The sequence below is a fragment of the Crocodylus siamensis genome, chromosome 5, assembly GCF_052110815.1.
Source record: "Crocodylus siamensis isolate JL-2025a chromosome 5, ASM5211081v1, whole genome shotgun sequence".
Classification (NCBI taxonomy): domain Eukaryota; kingdom Metazoa; phylum Chordata; order Crocodylia; family Crocodylidae; genus Crocodylus; species Crocodylus siamensis.
Genome location: NC_143399.1, coordinates 137158904 through 137176860, shown reverse-complemented (window position 1 = coordinate 137176860; position 17957 = coordinate 137158904). Strand labels below are relative to the sequence as shown.

Below are 17957 nucleotides of genomic sequence, written 5' to 3'. Positions count from 1 at the left end.
CCATAGTTATCGCAGTAACTACTAAATAAATCAACCAACTGCAAAAAAGGAAAAAAACCCTAAACAAACAAACACCAAACCCAAGAGTTCAAAAGAAATATCAACAAGTCATAAATCAGGGAAGAAGCCAACATTTAATTATCGGAGCTTTAGAAGGAAGCGTCTGATTTAGTTCTCTGAAAACTATTTATTGCAGTAGGTCTTCTACCTTCTTCTAAAACAGGAAATATTACACAGATGTCCTGTAGAACTCCTCTTACCTGATCTGCCTGACTACTGGTGCGCCACTAGGAATCATGGCTGCAGGAAGGAAGAGGAAACAGTGGCCTGTTGCAGAATTCAGGCCCCCAGGCTCTGGTAGACAAGGCAACTGGTAGCAGGAGTGTAAGCAAAGGCTGACACAGGCCAGTTGCCCTTTTGTTGTGTCATCTGTTGCTACTGCCACAGTCCTATCTCCCTGGCCATGTGCTTTGAGTCAGAGCTGAAGCTGAGGCTGCATGCTCAGGGTTGCAACCAGAGATGCTGCTGAATGCTCAGGGTCTTCTTTGTGCCCAGAATGGATCCAGCCCTCAAGGAATTTGAAACCTCTACTCCAAAATATCTGGCATTGGCTGCTGTCAGTGAAAGGTCACTAGACTAGATGGATCCCTAGCCCTTCCTTTGTGGCAGTCACCAAGCATTCAAATATTGGGCAAAATGAAAAGTCAGTAAAAATAAATGATTTTCTTAACCTTTATATCACAGACACTTTATAAAGGGCAAGTAAAGCAGACTTAAGAGGACACAGGGACTACAACAGTCCCAATATAAAATTACTGCTTTTGCAGTTCCTATTTTTTAGCTAACTGACTATCAAAAGGACGCATTCTTTCTTTGTGCCTTAGCAGTCCTCTTAACTGTAAGACTAAATGAAACTTTTCAAGAAGTTATGTAATACACAGTTTGATTTGGTTGTTAAATTACACTTAGAGGGATTTGTGTTGGCAGTGGAAACCCCCCAGTAGTCTTAATAACCAACAATGACACTTTACACAAATGTTATAAGATAATATATCATTTATATTTATTTTTATTATGATTATTATTTTGTACACAGACTTAATGGATTATTGAAAAAGAACAACATATTTGGAATTACTTCATCAGAACCCTACTTAACAGAAGTATTGTATTGAAGCCAAAAACAATTTTACTTGTGTTCCACTTCTGATATTAAGACCTTGGAGAACAAAACATCATTGTGTATGTTATTATTAAATAACCAAGTGAATATTTGGCTTCATGTAGCTACTAAGCCTTGGTTTTCAACTTCTGAGACCAAAAGACATATAAATAAAATCAGTAAAGTAAAAATAAACAAACAAACTATTAATGGAAGTTTTTAAACAACTGGGCCTTTTTCAAGCAGAGTAGCAAATCAGATTACATAAGGCCTTCCTAACACTGTGTTCCTGTTCTCAGCTTCCCACATTTAACTGAACTTGCCTGGGCTGGTGAGCTCCCTGGGCAGCCTGCTGAACCATACAGCTGAACATTCTAGGTTACGCCCATCTCAGTACAAATGACGTGCGCCACGAATGTGCAAAAAAAATGGAAATGTTAAACTATACAAAAATTCCCTCTTACGCAGGAAGTGCAAGAGCAGTGTTGTAGCGAGGATGGCCCAGAAATTATGACAGGGGAAGGAGAAACTGTCTCAAGTTGCAGCGAAGGAGGTTTAGGTTAGATATTAATAAGGACTCTCCCCCTGGAGGGTAGTGAAGCTGGAGGGTAGTGGAACAGGCTACTGAGGTGGTGGAATCTCCACCCTTGGAGGTTTTTAAGACCCAGCTAGACAAAGCCTTGGCTGGGATGATCTCATTAGGGCTGGTCCTCCTTTAAGCAGGGGGCTGGAGTAGATGTGAACTCCTGAGGTCCCTCCCAACACACATTTTCTGATTCTGTGATTTCTTAGGGTGCTCTTTTATTGCACCACCTCTGTAGTTGAGAGAGAGTAAGACAAGCTTTCAGTTGCAAGATTGTTTTTCTTCAGGTCCAAACATGAGCCAAACATAGCATACTACTGTTTTCAAAACACAGAGTAAATGCTTTATTGAAAAAGCATACCCATACCTGGACTGACTTAATCTGAACCCTACTGAACAGGTGTGTTTTACTAAAGGCAAGCACAATTTTTCTTGTATTTCACACGTGGTGCTGAGCCTAGCTCACCACAATCAGACCTAAGAGAACAAATGTCTTGCATTCTCAAGCTCGTCTAAACTCTCTCGCAACTACATAGATGGCCCAATAAAAGACGGTGCCCTAGGAAAGCCTTGCCTCTGCTGTCATTTCTACAATGTTGCTCCAGCGCTATCTGTGTTAAAAGGAAATGTTTGCATGTTTTAACACTGCAGCAGGGAACAAGTCCTGGTGAGTCAAGGAAGACATCAACGCGGCAGCTTTTCCAAAGGCGACTTTGTCCGAGGCCCCCGATACACATTACTGCTGTGGTCCTGGCTGCCCTAAATAACCTTTTTGTTATTTATTCCCCAGCTGTGGCCCCTCCAAGCCGCAGGACCTCCTGATCGGCTTCCTCCGAGCCCTGGCCATGCTGGTCAGCTGCAAGGCTGGGAAAGAGGCTCTGGCCAGGGGAACGCAGGCGAGCATGGGGCTGTCTGCCTGTTGTTCCTCCGCTTACATCTCTGGGCAGTTTTACCTGTTGGTCAGCAGCCACAGGCTCCCTCCCCACCTTCAGGAGGCAGCGGTCGCTGTCAGTCTGCTCTGCTCCGTGCCCTCTTTTGGTCCCTCTCAGGAACCCAGGACCTCACCCTCCTTCCTGTTTCCTTTTTAATTTGCCCCCAAAAATCAGCTGGGGAGTCCCCAAGGGCCTCCCTTATCAAGGGAGATTTTCAGTCCTCCAGGAGGGGCTTAGGGCACATCCAACAGGCCAGCCCTACATTGTGCGGCCAAAGCACGTAGTAAAGGGAGACCGGCCCCACCGGCCCCCGGGAAACGCTCCACGCAGCTATAGCGGCGCCGCGCAGGCAGCCAGGTGCGCACTTATGCGGGACACTGCGCCAGAGCCTCCTACGTCCCGCGCAGCAGCAACGCCCGAGGAGCCCAATCCCGATCCCCAGCCCCTGCCCGGCGGCGCAGAAGACGAGGCTTCCCCCGCCCAGCGACACCTCGCTCACAGCAGCGCTCCCCGCCCCCCCCCCGCGCACCGCTCTTACCAGAGGGCCCACTCCGCAGGGACCCCCGCCCCGCCCCGCGGCAGGGGGCGGGGCCAACGGCTGCAGCACCCCCACGCGCCCCGTCCCCACCCAGCCCGCGGCGACAGGCAGTAGGGGAAGGGGTGTGGGGGGAGAAATCGCGCGCAGCTGCGCATGCGTACTGTCCAGCCGCCTCGTCCGCCACATGCTGTTGGAAGCTGACAGCCGAACGCTCCTTCCGTGACGTCACCGCCCCCCCACCCCCGAGCTGGCATCAGAGTACCCGAAGTGGAAAGGATTGTGGGGCGGGGGGAGAAAAGCAGGCGCGGCTCCTCCAACCCGCTAATAGTGGAGACAGTGGCAACCGAATACTCCTCCCTCCGTGACGTCGCCTCGTCCCTCCACAGAGCCAGCATAAGACTACTTCGCTAGGGCGGGGGGGGAAGCGCGCGGTTGCGCATGCGCACCACCGCTCCTCCCGGCAGTTGCTATTGGAGGTAGAGGCAGCAGAAGGCTGCTGGACGGGGCGGGCCGGTTTTGAGGGAGCTGCTACGCACCGGGGGCCCCGGGTGCTTCGCGGGGCGCCAGGCAGTGCCTCTGCCTTCTCTGGCCTCCAAACGCGGGTGAATATCACGGGCCGCCGCTTCCCCAGCATACTTACCTGGCAGGGGAAGCAGCGTGACCACGTAGGCGAGCTCCCCAGGGTAATTGTCTCTGATATGTTCTCCATAGGAGGTCTATATTGAGCAGATTCTTTTTGGTATTGGGTGGTGGAACCGGAGCGTGCTCCATCCACTCCATGCATTGACCTGGTATTCCAGTGCTTCCAGGACCGGTGCAAAAAAACAGAAAAAAAAAAAAAAGGCGCCCCCGCCCCCCAACGCTGCCTTTGAGCCCAAAGCCTCAGCTCGCAGGTGCCAGCCGGACCCGAGAAGCGAGGAGGCGGTGCAGAAACAGAGCGCTTGCAAACCAGGCGGCTTGGCCAGGCCGTTCTGGATGCCAGCACAAGCCAAACACAGCTGAAGGCCCCATGAAGACTGCTGGCTTTCCTACCTCGACTAGGACCTGTATTGGGGAGGGGACTCAGTGCCCGATCTGGCCCCTGGCATTGTTCAATCTGCAGGGCGCCTCACCAGGCCAAAAATGCGGTGGCAGAAGAGCAGCACTGCTCTCCTGCTGCCGCATTTCCAGGCCTGTGCGTGGGATGGCTGTGCATACACGAGCTGGCATAGGGAAAACACCGAGGCCCAGCGTGGTGGGGTGGCACGGATCGCCAGGGCCCAATCTTAGCACATGCGGCTGAGTGCCTGGGCCCAGTGGATGGGGCAAGCACAGGGCACCGGCACCCAATCCTGGCCCCCTGGGCCAGGTGTGGAACCACAGGATCCGGTCCTAGAGTACAGGATCCAATCCTCACATGTGGACCAGCCCTACGCTTTCTTCTGACCCAAAAGACTGAGCACTGCTGGCTATATCATTGCATGTATACTGCCTTCTATCTTGTAAACCTGAGTGTTGGCCTTTTTTACGGCCACTTTACAAAGGTTTAAGACACGAGATACAAGGTTATGGAAAATTGCCCACTGAGTTTAGATCTTGGCCTCTGGATACATAGAAAATAGGGACATCCTAAAATGAGAAATCATTACCTTTAAAAAGAAATATAAGAAGTGAAAGCAGCAGTCAAGTTCAAATTATTCACAAACAGATTAGAAATAAGAGTGACAAGGTGCAGGAGCCATCAAGTGAAGCTTTAAATGGAGTTAACCACTTCTTGCTGTCTCTTGAACTTTAGTTCAAGAAGGCATCTTGTGGATCTATCAGCAAATATTTTGCTGCTTCACCCTTTTTGATACAAATGCCTAGATACTTGAATAATTTAATGATTATTTCTGTTGTTGGGTTCTGAGACATATTTAAATATCTCTTTTACAGTACTTCTCAGAATTTGAACTGGAAGCTATGAGTGCAGTAGCTTAAGTGTTAATGCATACACAATTCAGTGGCAATAGTCACTCTCCTGGTTGGTAGGCAATCCTCCAGTCTTCAAACTTTTTTCTATGCCACTTCCTATTCTTATCATGCCCTCCCCTGATCTGATCTCTAGAGCCATGTACTGTGGATAGGATGGAAGTTGTTTTGCAATTAATTTAACCTTTTTAAAATTTGGTTTCATTCTGGTGGACTAGCCATCGCAGAATAACTACGTAACCCAGGGGCAGGCAATTATTTTGGCTGGAGGGCTGCTTAATGAGTTTTGGTGAGCTGTTGAGGGCTGTACCATCTTGGGACTGGAAGTCCTGCCCTCTAACCCCTGACCTTTGCCACCAGAAGTACACCGGGAGGAGGGGTTGCCATCTTGGAACCAGAAAAAAACCCAACAAATCATACACTGAAAGTCAAAATTCTACTATAACATTTTAATTTCATTTCAAAGAATATTTGTGTCATGATTTGTTCATGTAGTGTATATAGAGATAATTGCATAATAGCTCAGAATAAAATCTTCCTCTTGTAAACTGTGTGGGGGGGGTGTCTGGGTAGGGGGTTTGTGAGGGGGTGGGGTTGTGTGTATATGTGGGGGGTGTGGGGGAAGGGTGTGGGGTTTGAGGAAGGGAGGGTGGGCAGGTTGTGCTCCCCCTCTCCCCACATACACCCCCTATAGCACACAGCCCCCGCCACGGGCAGCAGCAGGCAGCGAACCCTCGGGGTGCTCATGGCTCCATGAGCTGTGTATGGCTGCAAAGGAGTGGAGCCAGGCCAGCTCCCTGCAATGTATGTGCAGCTCTCAGCACTTGCACATTACTAGCTCCTCATGCAAGGAGCTAGCAGGCTTCCCCACTCTGTGCTGCAACATACAGCTGCTGGGACTCCGCTGGAAGTGGAGAGCCCTGCCCCCTGCTTCCTGGCAGTGTCCTAGCAGCAGCACGTGGCCGAGGGAGTGGGCCCAGGCTGCTAGTTCCATTGTGCAGGGCTTCGCCCTGGTAGCATGCAAGTTCTGGGAGCTGCATATGCGCCCTGGGGAGCCCCACACAATAAAAATGGGTCAGCCTGACTCCACTTTTTGCCACCACATGCAGCTCCCAAAACTGGCTGGAGCTGTGTACCACAACCTACACAGGCCAGGAGCACCCCAAGGGCCTGCCCACCCCGTTGCTGCTGCCAGCAGTGGGAACTGTGCACCAAGGGAGGCGTCCTCTACACCCTCCCACCACATAAACCCCACATCTTGCCTACCCAAGCTTTGTGTTCCTATCACCCCCCTGGACACAGGCTCTGAGCTCCATGCTGCATCCCAGAGGCAGGTCCCCCCTTCCTGTCCCTGCTGCAGGGCTTAAGAAGTGGCAGGGGGTGGAAAGTACCTACTGGAGGCTGGGGAAGCCAAGCCGGTCCCCCAGCGGCTGCAGCAGTGGCAACAGCAGCAGCCACATGCAGCAGCTGTACATGATGGCTGGGCAGGGGCCCTTCTGTGCCCAAGGATGGGAGTGAGGCACCAGCACGCCAGGTGAAATTGCCTGGCAGATTGGATCCAGTCTGCAGGCCATATTTTGCCCATTCTGATGTAATTGTTAAATTTATTTTATTTTCTCTTCCATACTGTGTTTTCCACTCATTACAGCATGTCCAATTTTGTTTGTGAACTAGTTCTTGGGTAGTTAAGTCCCCATATCTGTTCTATCCACCTCTCAAAAGTGATACCTCTTCTTAAAAATGAGTATCTACAGTAAGTAAATATTTTAATACTACAAATTACCCATCAAGAATGACCAGGGGTGGGGGGAAAGGGGTGGCGCAGGGAACAGAGTGCCACCACCCTGCAGTTTCGCTGCTCTGGCCCCATATACACCCTTCCCCGTGGTCCAGCCCCGTAGGCCGTCCCCCCCAACCCCACTCCACCCAGGCTCCCAGGAACAAGGATGGGAGAGGGGAGCTTGGCCTTTACCCCACCCTCTGCCGCTCCCAGGAACAAGGGGGAGAGGGGAGTTTGCAGTGGAGGCTGCCAGACACCCTGCCTCTCCTTCCCCTGTCAGGTGTTGAGACTGGGCAGTGGCAGCAGGGGGGCGGTGGTACAGCCGTGACACTGGGGGGGGGGGGCATGGCAGTGCTGCCACCGGCAACTCCCTCTTCCCCACAGCCTCCCTCTCCCTGCCAGCTGTTGTTTGGGGTGGGGGGCATGGAGCAGCTCCCTCACTCCCTCTGTACGTAACGCTCAGGGCCCTTGCAGCTAGTCTGTGTGCTCCCTCTCAGCAGTCCATGCCCAGCTGGGACGGAGCATTACACACACAGACAGACTAAGGCTTTTATTATATTAGAACAATGACAACACTGATAACTATAAAAATATTTGTGCAGCGAGATTAAACAACACACGTTTAAATAATTTTTATTGTATAAGGTTAAATACAATAAACAGCCCCAAATCCAAAACAAGAAAGATCAAAACACTGCTCTTTTGCACACCACTTTTATAGATCCACAATACACAAAGAACTATAAATTTACTCTATTACAGCTCTACTTCCCAGCTTCCTTCAGTCTCTTTTGAAAACAAAAAAACAAGAAAAAAATTGCTTCTGTATTTTTTATAACAAATTGTGGTAATGTTTCCACAATCTTTTTTTTTCCCCCCCGACTGAAAAGAGGTTCTAGGTATGATTTCATACTCCATAAACATTGAACTTTTTTCAAGAAATGTTAGTTGGCAGAGATTTAAGAGATTCCCAGAGAGAGTGAACGAGCAAGGGTTTGGTACTTATCTCCCATAAACAGTTATTTATGACCATACAGAGGCCCATATTCACAAAACTCTCTTACTGAAGGCTAGCTAGAAGCTAAAAAGGGAGCATTTAGCTGTATTGAGAGATCTAGAATCAAATCTCCTACAATCAAAAGTAACCTGGGATAAAAAAGCACTAATTTAAAAACTTCCACCAATGGCACCCACTTAGAGATCCCCCCTTATGATTTAAGCATGGGACTAGATCCAGCAACAAAGTTACTATGGGAAAGACAGGTGCAATCTTTTTGTTTTGTATTGATGCCCATATGCTACATCAATTTTATGACCATTCAACACAATTCTACTCCCACTATCTTCAGCTTTTGTTCAGTTTTTCCAGAGCTTTCTGGCTCTTTGCCCAGACATGCAGCTCTGATAAGATCTATTTAATTCTTATATAGAAAATAAACTGAACCTTTAATTAAATCAGGTGTATCTAAGATTGCTTCTACAGCAGAACTGGATAATTACACTTCAGTTTTACAGATCTGTGAATACAATGCCAAATCAGTAACATAATAATAAAAAAAGAAAACTAATGTGAGGAAGACTCAAAAGTTTGCATAATCATATTCTGATAGCACTGTTTGTTGGTCTGAAATTCTCATTTGCAGACTAATATTGAATACAATTTCCTGCTGGAAAGATAGACACAGTTCAGCACTCTCTCTTTTTAGGAACAGGTCTCTGTTGACCTTGTTAAGAACTCTCATTAATAGTTGTGACCATTAAAGATCTCAGTACCAGATAAACGGTGTTCAGATCTGGCACCTGTTATCCAATACCTGCTGTCTGCAAATTTTCAACTTGATGCTAAAGTGTTTATCACAACTTTGGTGGGGTCCAATAATTAGTAATATACTGTACTGGCAAAACAGCCCAACATCAGGATGTTTAGAATGTCCAGTTATGTGTGGTTTTTCTCCTTCCTTCTCAGTAGAGATATCCAGAATAGGTGGTACTGTCCTCATTAGATCTGAAAGACTTTACAAACTCTTTTCAGAAGTTAAAATAACTTTATCTCTAGATAATGCTGTGGTATTAGACAAAGACAAAATGCTGACTGGGTTGGAATGTTCTACCATATGGACCTAACGAAGAAATCAGGAATATTTTTGACTGCTCTTGCATTTGGGGTAGTACAGACATAATTTTCGTTAGGAATATGCCAGGCAGTTGCATCTTCTGTAGTCATTCAATCTCCCCAAATCCAAACAGTTCTACAGCCATTGGTAGTAGTACAGTGAGCTGAGTGCCTATAAGAACTGCTGTCATATTGATGGTGGGTTTACAGTCAGGAATCTTTCATGGAAATGGGAGGGATAGAGGAAGGCGTTGCATAATCTTATTGGAAAACTGTTTATTGACTTCAAACTCAAGAGTATGATTTAGAATTTGGCCTCAGGAAAAGGCAGTACTAAACTGGTTGATGTAGAAGGTGCTTCTTCCATAAACACTTTATAACGTTTCAGTACTATAAATTTAAAAAGCATGCTGAAAATAATTAAAGTTCTAACAAGGCTGAAGGCTCAAGTGGTAAATGTTCTTGAGAGATCCGTGGTAATAAGATACAGTTAATAGATCCAGATAAGCTGTCACCACCTGGGAAACAGATGCATATGCTGCTGGTATTATTAACCAAGGGTAGAACAACTTAAGCTTGTGCCAAATAAATAGTCATCTGTGATTAGATGGACATCAGAATCAAGATAGTTGGTGGCAGTGATCTATTAAAGGCAATGGTGCTGCTAAGCAATGGTGCAAGGATCACAGTGCCAGGAAAGTTAAAATGATGGAGATAGTACTGAAGTGAATCCATTGCGTATCACCTCTGAAAACACCTATTTGCATCAGAAACTTTAAGTTTTATGAAACATCTTATATTGGCTGAGAAAGCAGATTATAACTTTTATTTTCAAGAGCTCTATGCACTTTGAGGGATTTATCCTCCTGTTTTGTGTAAAGAGGTACATTGTCAAGTCAGTCAGCAATATAAGGTGAAATAGCTACAGGAACTGATTTGGGAATATAATCTCCAAAAGTTTTTGACTGAGAAAACTAGGGTCTGAATTGGGATGCACAGATGGGCTACAACCACCTTAGAAAGCAGGGTGGAGAGGTATGGGGTCTGACAAATTAAAAAAATAAAACCAGAAAATGTAAGAAAAAAATTAATGCAGGAAGAACTGAAAGGAGCCTAACACTGCACTAAAATAAGCTTTATACAAACAAGCATTAATAGCTCAGGGAAGCAAGATACTCTGGCACATAATACAGGTTGTATAAGGAAACTGGGGAGTAGCTAGATTGATTCCCAACTGAGGAGTAAAAAACACAAAAAACAGGTGAAGTGGACATGTGCAACACTAAGACCCTGCTGACTATAAAACATCCAGCCTGAAAGCACTGAACATACACCTATCAACAGTGCTCATGTATATGGGCTGCCACTCAAAATAACAATAAGGTTGTTATTCTAATAGAAGAAATATTTCAAAAGTTTTGGTATTTTTAATGTTATCACTAGAGTCTCAACTGACCCCAGTGTGAGAACCTGCAATAATACCTGCCTCTAGAAAAAAGTTATTCTATTATTGTGTTTCCATCTATGAAAATAATCTGTAATCACTTCAAGAATAACTTACGATTTGAAACCTTACAAATGTTGCTGTGAATCAGTAAGACATAGGGTATAAACACAGTGGAAACAGTCTTTATTGATTTTTATTATTTTCCAACAATGATTACTTCAACCGTTCAAAAAAATCATTACCAACTAATAGCTACTGAAAAAGCCAGACTTTTCCAGCCCATTTCATGTTTTCCTTCAGCCATTTTATAGCAGAATTATGTTCCAAACTGTAAACTTGTTCCATATTAATGTTCATAGTCATGTGCTTAAGAAAAAGCTTTGGATCAGATATACGAGCAGCTAGAATTACTCTGTCCATTGCTGTTCGATAATCATCTTTACTCTGCACCTTATGTTCTTCACATCTGTAAGAGAGTTTTCAGAGTACAAATGTCATGGCATATAAAAGATCCATCTTATTCATGTGATAGTTTACTTACTGATACACTAAGTTATCAAACAATCAGTAAACAGGAACCCTTGCATTTGCATCTCCAAATACATAACGTAAACTACTAGACAATCTGTAGCTGGTTAATTTAGAGTTGTGGGTCTATGTGGTGTCAGTTCAGGGGAGTGAAGGCCACATCTTGGGTACTCTAGCAAGGCAGACTCCTGATAAATTGGTACCAGAAATGGCCAGTGTTGAGGACATTACCAGAATTAAGAAGGGTGAAGCTGGTGGTGATAGCAGTGTGGCAGAAGCCAGTCTTAGTACTGAGCATGAGTCCCGGTATAGTGCTAGAGGCAGTCTGATCCTCTGTCAGATCAAAGAACTGTTTTTGTACTGGAAAATTTGGAAAATACTTGGAGCAATGAGTCAAGGAAGGAGTTTGAATCCTCTTGTTCCTGGCCAAGTCTGGCAATTTACATCTTTGGCTTCTTGGCTATAGCACTACTTTGTCCTTCTGTTAACTCCTGTTAATACAATGTAGTATACTATTGGCTTTTTTTTTTTTTACAACAAGAGCACAATGGATACTGCTGCTCCTAAAGAATCTGATTTTGCACATGTGAATAAAACTTAAATAAGTAGTCAAAACTGGGTGGACAATCAAGAATCCAGTTTCTGAACTTTTAAAAAAGAATCAATATTCAATTCTTATGTTTGTAGAGAAAAATCTCAAAATATAAGCTGAGTATAAACTTCCAAGCAAACTAGTGCTGGCTCCTACCCTGGAGGTCTTTAAGACAAGGCTAGACAAACACCTTGCTGGGGTTGTTTGACCCCAGTACTCTTTCCTGCCATGGCAGGGGGTCAGACTTGATGATCTGCTCAGGTCCCTTCTGACCCTACTAACTATGAAACTATGACAGCCACCCTAGAACTGGAGATATTATTTTCAGCAAATAAAAACAATTTTTTGAAATCCTGACCTCAGTCAAAAAGGGTATACTCTCATCTCCAAAGAGGTAATGTTATTAAAAGGTATATCCCTAGAAACCAGTATCACCTGCAATTTGATTTAGTATGCCTTCACAGATTAATGGAGTAAGGTGCATACTGAAATTGCTGTCCCCTTCTTCCCCTGTAAGTGCTCTATAGCTGTGACAGGCATGCATAGCTGAAGGGTGCTTCTAAAGTGGCCGATTGTGTTCAAAATTAATCCTCCTTAAACGAGGTAACAGATGAAGGCGCTCTGCTTTACAGTGCCTTAGGGAGCTTGTGTTCCCTAGGGTTAATTTTTTTGCATGTTTGGGGCTGTGCTGATGCAGCCCAGGAGCTCCACCACCCTCACAACTGGGGGAACCAGGCTGGGTGGGAGTTCTGCTCCACCCCTTGCCCTCCAGCTCATGCTGGGCAAGCTGGCAGCTTGTGAAGGAGCTCAGCCACAGCCATGCATGCAGTCCTTCCCCTCCAGCCTCCTTGAAGATTTCTGGAATGCAACACGTGTCACTTGGAGTCTGCAGAGACACCTGCTTTTAGGTCAGATCCACCTGTCTTGGTCTTGTCAGGAGCCAGGAGCTGGTGGCTACTTTTTATTGTGAGCATGTTACTCCCTTTAGCAGCAGTTCAAAGATAGTAATGTGTTTAAAGCAATTTTCTTCTATGCAAATGTAAAACAAGGGGTTTCCCTCCACCCCCCAGTCCTTTAGGACTGGGTGTCATTCTTCCAACCTGGGCAGTCCCAAAGGAGTATTATGCTTCCAGTAGGGCAGCTGGGGACTGGCTGCAAGATAGGGGGATCCGATCCACCTGCCCCCAGCTCAGGTTGGGCAAAGCACAGCCAGCAGTTCACTGCTCCTGGCTCCCCCTCCTCCCCCCACTGACTGTCCTGTAGTGGGAAGGGGTGGGGCAGGGCTAGGGAAAGGGGCAGCTCCTCTTTGGCTTGTTGCTCACCTGCAGGTGAAGCTGATCTCCCCTGGTCAACACTAGCTTCCCGGATCAAGGACCACAAGAAGTCCTTTTTTAAATACATAGGGAGCAAAAAGAAGGCTCCAGGTAATGTGGGGCCCCTGCAAGACACGCTAGGAAATTTGGTCATCACACCAGATGACAAAGCCAACATATTTCACGATTTCTTTGCCTCCATTTTCCTGAGCAGGGACCAGAACAGTTACACCCCCCCCCTCGGGCCCCCCTTAGACCCCAGGGGAGGTGCACCCAGGCCAGGAGTTAGTAAGGAACTAGTTAGGGAACTTCTGGAGGGACTGGATGTCAATCTCCACCCTAGAGTACTGAGGGAATTGGCTGAGGTCATTGAGGGACCCCTGGCATGGCTGTATGAGCACTTGTGGTGCTCTGGTGTGGTGCCAGAGGACCGGAAGAGGGCCAATGTAGTTCCCAGCTTCAAAAAGGGGAGGAAGGAGGACCTGGGAAACTATAGGCGAGTTAGTCTTACCTCAATCCTAGGCAAGCTTTCTGAGAAAATTATTCTGCCGCATATCCACAAGGAGCCAGCAGGGGAGATTATGCTTAGGGGCAATCAACACGGGTTCATAAGTGGCTGGTCCCGTCAGACCAACCTGGTGGCCTTCTTTGACCAGATCACCAAATCCTTAGATGCAGGGGTAGCAGTGGACTGTTTTTCTGGACTTTCAGAAGGCCTTCGACACTGTTTCTCACCCCATTCTCATTAAGAAACTGGGGGACTGTGGTGTCAACACCCACACAAGTCAAATGGGTCAGCAATTGGCTGGAGGGCCGCACCCAGAGAGTGGTGGTGGATGGGTCATTTTCGACCTGGAGGAATGTGGGCAGTGGGGCCCCCAGGGCTCGGTCCTCGGGTTCGCACTGTTCAACATCTTCATCAGTGACTTGAACAAGGGGGTAAATAGCACCCTGTTCAAATTTGCTGATGACACTAAAACATGGGGAGATGCGGGCACGCTAGAAGGGAGCAATCAGACCTAGACAGGTTACGGGGTGGGCGGATGAGAATAGGATGAGATTCAACACTGACAAGTGCAAAGTGATGCACCTGTCAACCGGCACCATACCTACAGGCTGGGGAACTCCCTTCTCAGCAGTGCAGAGGCAGAAAAGGATCTTGGAGTCATCACTGATGCCAGGATGAACATGGGCCGGCAGTGTGGGGATGCAGTCAGGAAGGCTAACCACACCTTGTCATGCATCCACACACAGATGCATCTCAAGCAGGTCCAAGGAAGTGATACTCCCCCCCTCTATGCGGCATTGGTCAGGCCGCAGGTGAAATACGGCGTCCAGTTCTGGGTGCCACACTTCAAGAGGGGTGTGGACAACATGGAGAGGGTCCAGAGGAGGGCCACTCACATGATCAGGGGACAGCAGGGCAGGCCCTATGAGGAGAGGCTACGGGACCTGAACCTGTTCAGCCTCCACAAGAGAAAGCTGAGGGAGGGGGATCTAGTGGCCTGTTACAAACTAGTTAGAAGGGACTAACAGGCACTGGGGGAGTCTCTGTTCTCCCATGCACTACCAGGAGTGACCAGGAATAACGATCACAATCTGGCAGAGGGTAGATTTAGGCTAGATATCAGGAAGCGCTACTTCACGGTCAACGCGGCTAGGATCTGGAACCAACTTCCAAGAGAAGTGGTGCTGGCTCCTACCCTGGGGGTCTTTAAGAGGAGGCTAGAAGTACTCTTTCCTGCCATGGCAGGGGGTCGGACTCAATGATCTGCTCAGGTCCCTTCCGACCCTAGAAACTACGAAACACAGTAAGTGAGCATCTGTTGTGTCCAGGAGTGGGTGTGGGAGGGGGGAACTCCAACTCATGGCACTTTATGTAAAGCACTAGGAGTTACAGCAGGGGCCTGAACATCTGTCAGCACCTTAAGTGACAAAACTTTAGCAATACCAGAGAAAGAGGAGTGTTTTAAGCAAGCTTTAGAAAAGACAGCAGGCTTGCTATCAGAGGAAAAATGGTTCACCTGAGAAGATCCATTTCTAACCACTGAATAACAAACAGTTGGGTAAGACAGTAGTCAAGCAAGGCAGATACAAGCACACTGAAAACCAAGGAAGTAATTATTTATTTTACTAGGCATGAAAACAGTGAATATGTCAATATTAGAATAGCATAATACTGTGGTACAAGTAAATTTACCATCAAAAATGTTTCATGGAGTATCAGAATTTTAGGAAATAGGCTTTTTGGAGAAGTATTACATGAAAATATCATGCAGATTTCAGCAGAGAGATGCCTGCTTTCAGAGGGGATACTTACTAGTTAGTTACAATTACCTTTGAACATGCTTCTTAATAGATTTGATACCTCTGGAATTACTGTGCAGAACAGCAGCATCCATTGTGGGGTACACCAATATGTTTGCAGTCAAAGTATCATAACTGGCTGCATCTATATAACAGAATGTACGCCCATAACTACCTACAGTTTCTTATCCCTAATCCATGGACTTCTGAAGTATAAGAGAAAGTAGCTCCAAAGCAGAAGGGAAGGCAGGTGGGTAGATAACATAAATGTACAAGAGAAACTGAAAGACCACTGCTTAGATATCACCTATTTTTCTTCTTCTAGAGCAGGTTCTCAACCTTTCTAGACTCAAAACAACCCTCCATAACTTTTTTGAAGTTGGCAGCAGCCCAACTGATAACCACGGTTGTACTACGTCAGCTTACCTCAGTGTTTCTCAACTGGACTGCTGCTGCCACCACTGCAGCCAGGTGAAACAAGCCTTTGGCCTTATGTGGAGCCAGACTGGGAAGGGCTGTAGCAAGAGTAATGCTCCTGGCTGCAGAAATGCCCAGCCTGCCACAGTCCTCCCTGATATGAGCCCCATTCATGTGCAAAAGTGTGCAAGACAGGCCCAGCTACCCTGCATTTCTGTTTCTGGGAGGGGCATGTAGGGTTGGATTGGGATAGTGCATGCTCCTGCTACATCTCAGAGACAAGACTATCTGTGCCAATAGCCACACTTCTAGTAATTTATTATTACCCCATATATTGCTTAGGACAGACTTCTCACTAACCTCCTACCCTCCAACTAAATGCTTTACAGCTTCCCTTTCTTTCTTCAGCAAGGAGTTCAAACCAGGATCATTCAAGTTCCAAAGTGTAGGGTTTTTCTGTTTTTATTTAAGGTAGGGCTTCTTGACAGTTCACCATCAATAGCAATGAAGCAGGATAAATCTCTCTGAGCAACCATGATATTACCTTCCTTATTGGGAGTGGGGAAACAGGAAGTTTATTACATTCATGGCCACTCCACCCAATACAGAAGTACAGAAAGATGCATCTTGCCATTTTCACCAATTCCTGGGCTGTGGGGACTGATGTAGCATCTGTCAAGAGGCACTGTAATATATCTAGTACCCTTCTAGATAAGGGTTGAGCAAAAATAGGAGACCTATCATTTCTCAAAGATATTCTGAGTCAAGACAGCTGAATATAGCGCTGTGCAGAATAAAATGGTAGAGGCATAGCCAAAAGTCTCAAGGAAAGTTCCACAGACAAGAAGGATTGTGATATTCATGGTAGTATGCACACTGGTGAATTATCCAATTCAGCTGGTACTGGGGCCCCAAGTTAAGGAGATGGATAAGCTGAAATAGCTAATGAGACTAATAAGTAATCTTCAAATGTGATATGCATGGCTGGTAGTGAACAATGACCCTTTTTTCTCCAAGGAGTCCTTTTGGGGATCTGCATGTTTCTTGTTTTCATTTTTCTAATTTAAGTCTGGCAGTTTTTGTCACACTTGCTGGTATTAACATTGATATGGAGTGTACAGCAACCTTTGGTACTACTGGCAGCAGAAAGCATACTTTTGAGCCAGAGAAATCTTTTATAATGGATGGTAATGTGTGGGAGTTTTCTTCTTTTAGAGTTCTGTTGGGAATGCCATCTTAAACCCAATATCAAAAGTGCTTGCTAAGGTTGGGGAGGCAGAGGGCATCACAGGTTTATCTGCAGATATCTTGGGCAGAGGCTGACCCCAGCTACTTCCAAAGGGAAGGCAGAAGTGGACTGCTGAAGGTGAGGGAACCAAGTGTGCTTTTGATTTTATCTGTCCTTCCTCCTATACGGAGTGAAGGCATAGCAGATCACAGACTCTGATGCAGTAAATCTCTCCCATGCATACCAAAAACCTAATGTGGATATCTGCCTGAAAATATATCCCAGTAAAGTGCACATTTTTTCAATGCACTGAAAAATTTGTGATTTGACAGCCTTAGGGTCATCCAAGGCAAATGGCATCTCACTGTAACACTATCATACACAACAAAAAGGTGGTGGCCAACTTTTTGGCAGTCATGCCACAAGTTATGCCTCTACCCTTTCCAAGTACCTTTGACCCCAGCTCCCCAGCAGTGGTGTACCTAACAGTCTTCACTCCGAGGTGCCAGAATGAAGGTGCCTGGGGCTGAGGTGTCACACACAGCAGCTTCCCATGCCACATGTGCCATGGGTTAACTACCCCTGCATTACACTATACTCTATAACTAAAACTTGAGAAGCACATTCTAAATCATCTGAAATATTCTTGTTTTCTGAGTATTTTTCAGGCAATTGCTAGTGGATTTGTTTCCTGAAGTTATCAAATGTATTATTTACTGCCTTTTAGAACCAAAGTAAACCTTTGAAACTACTTTGTAAAATTACTTTTTCCTAATTAAGAGTTAGTGGAAAACAAACAAATTTACTTCCCCTCCCTTTCCCTCAAACTCAAATATCACATTGATCAGACATAAAATGTGCTAAAAATGTCCAACAAACCTTTTCAGTATGATTTGAAGTGTCTGACTAGTAGCACCTGGACTCTGAATATTACTAGCATTTGAAACGAGGAATATTTCAATAGCCAACAGCATCTCAACTTCAGACATGTAAGAAGGAATCAGCAGAAGTTTGCGATACAAATTTCCTTCCAGTGGTGGATAGCAACCCAATGATAAAGCACCTGA

General features: G+C 46.0%; 2 protein-coding genes across 6 annotated transcripts in view; both read right to left on the bottom strand.

Annotated features, from left to right (window-relative positions):
• The window catches only part of TCAIM (T cell activation inhibitor, mitochondrial), a 30159-nt gene extending 26700 nt beyond the window's left edge, over positions 1-3459 (bottom strand). For 2 of the 5 annotated variants that reach the window (XR_016442210.1, XM_090046449.1), the window contains exon 1: positions 3216-3357. The gene's annotated coding sequence lies outside the window, so the exon portion shown is untranslated. The other 3 variants (XM_090046451.1, XM_090046452.1, XM_090046450.1) reach the window with 3 other exon arrangements.
• A 7222-nt stretch (positions 3460-10681) lies between these two features.
• TOPAZ1 (testis and ovary specific TOPAZ 1) overlaps positions 10682-17957 on the bottom strand; it is a 66586-nt gene continuing 59310 nt past the window's right edge. Inside the window, exons 20-21 of the mRNA XM_090049059.1 lie at positions 17770-17953; positions 10682-10971 (exon numbers count right to left, since the gene is read on the bottom strand). Of these exons, the coding sequence (XP_089905185.1) occupies positions 10758-10971; positions 17770-17953 (398 nt within the window). The 3' untranslated portion in view covers positions 10682-10757. The remainder of the gene's footprint in view (positions 10972-17769; positions 17954-17957) is intronic.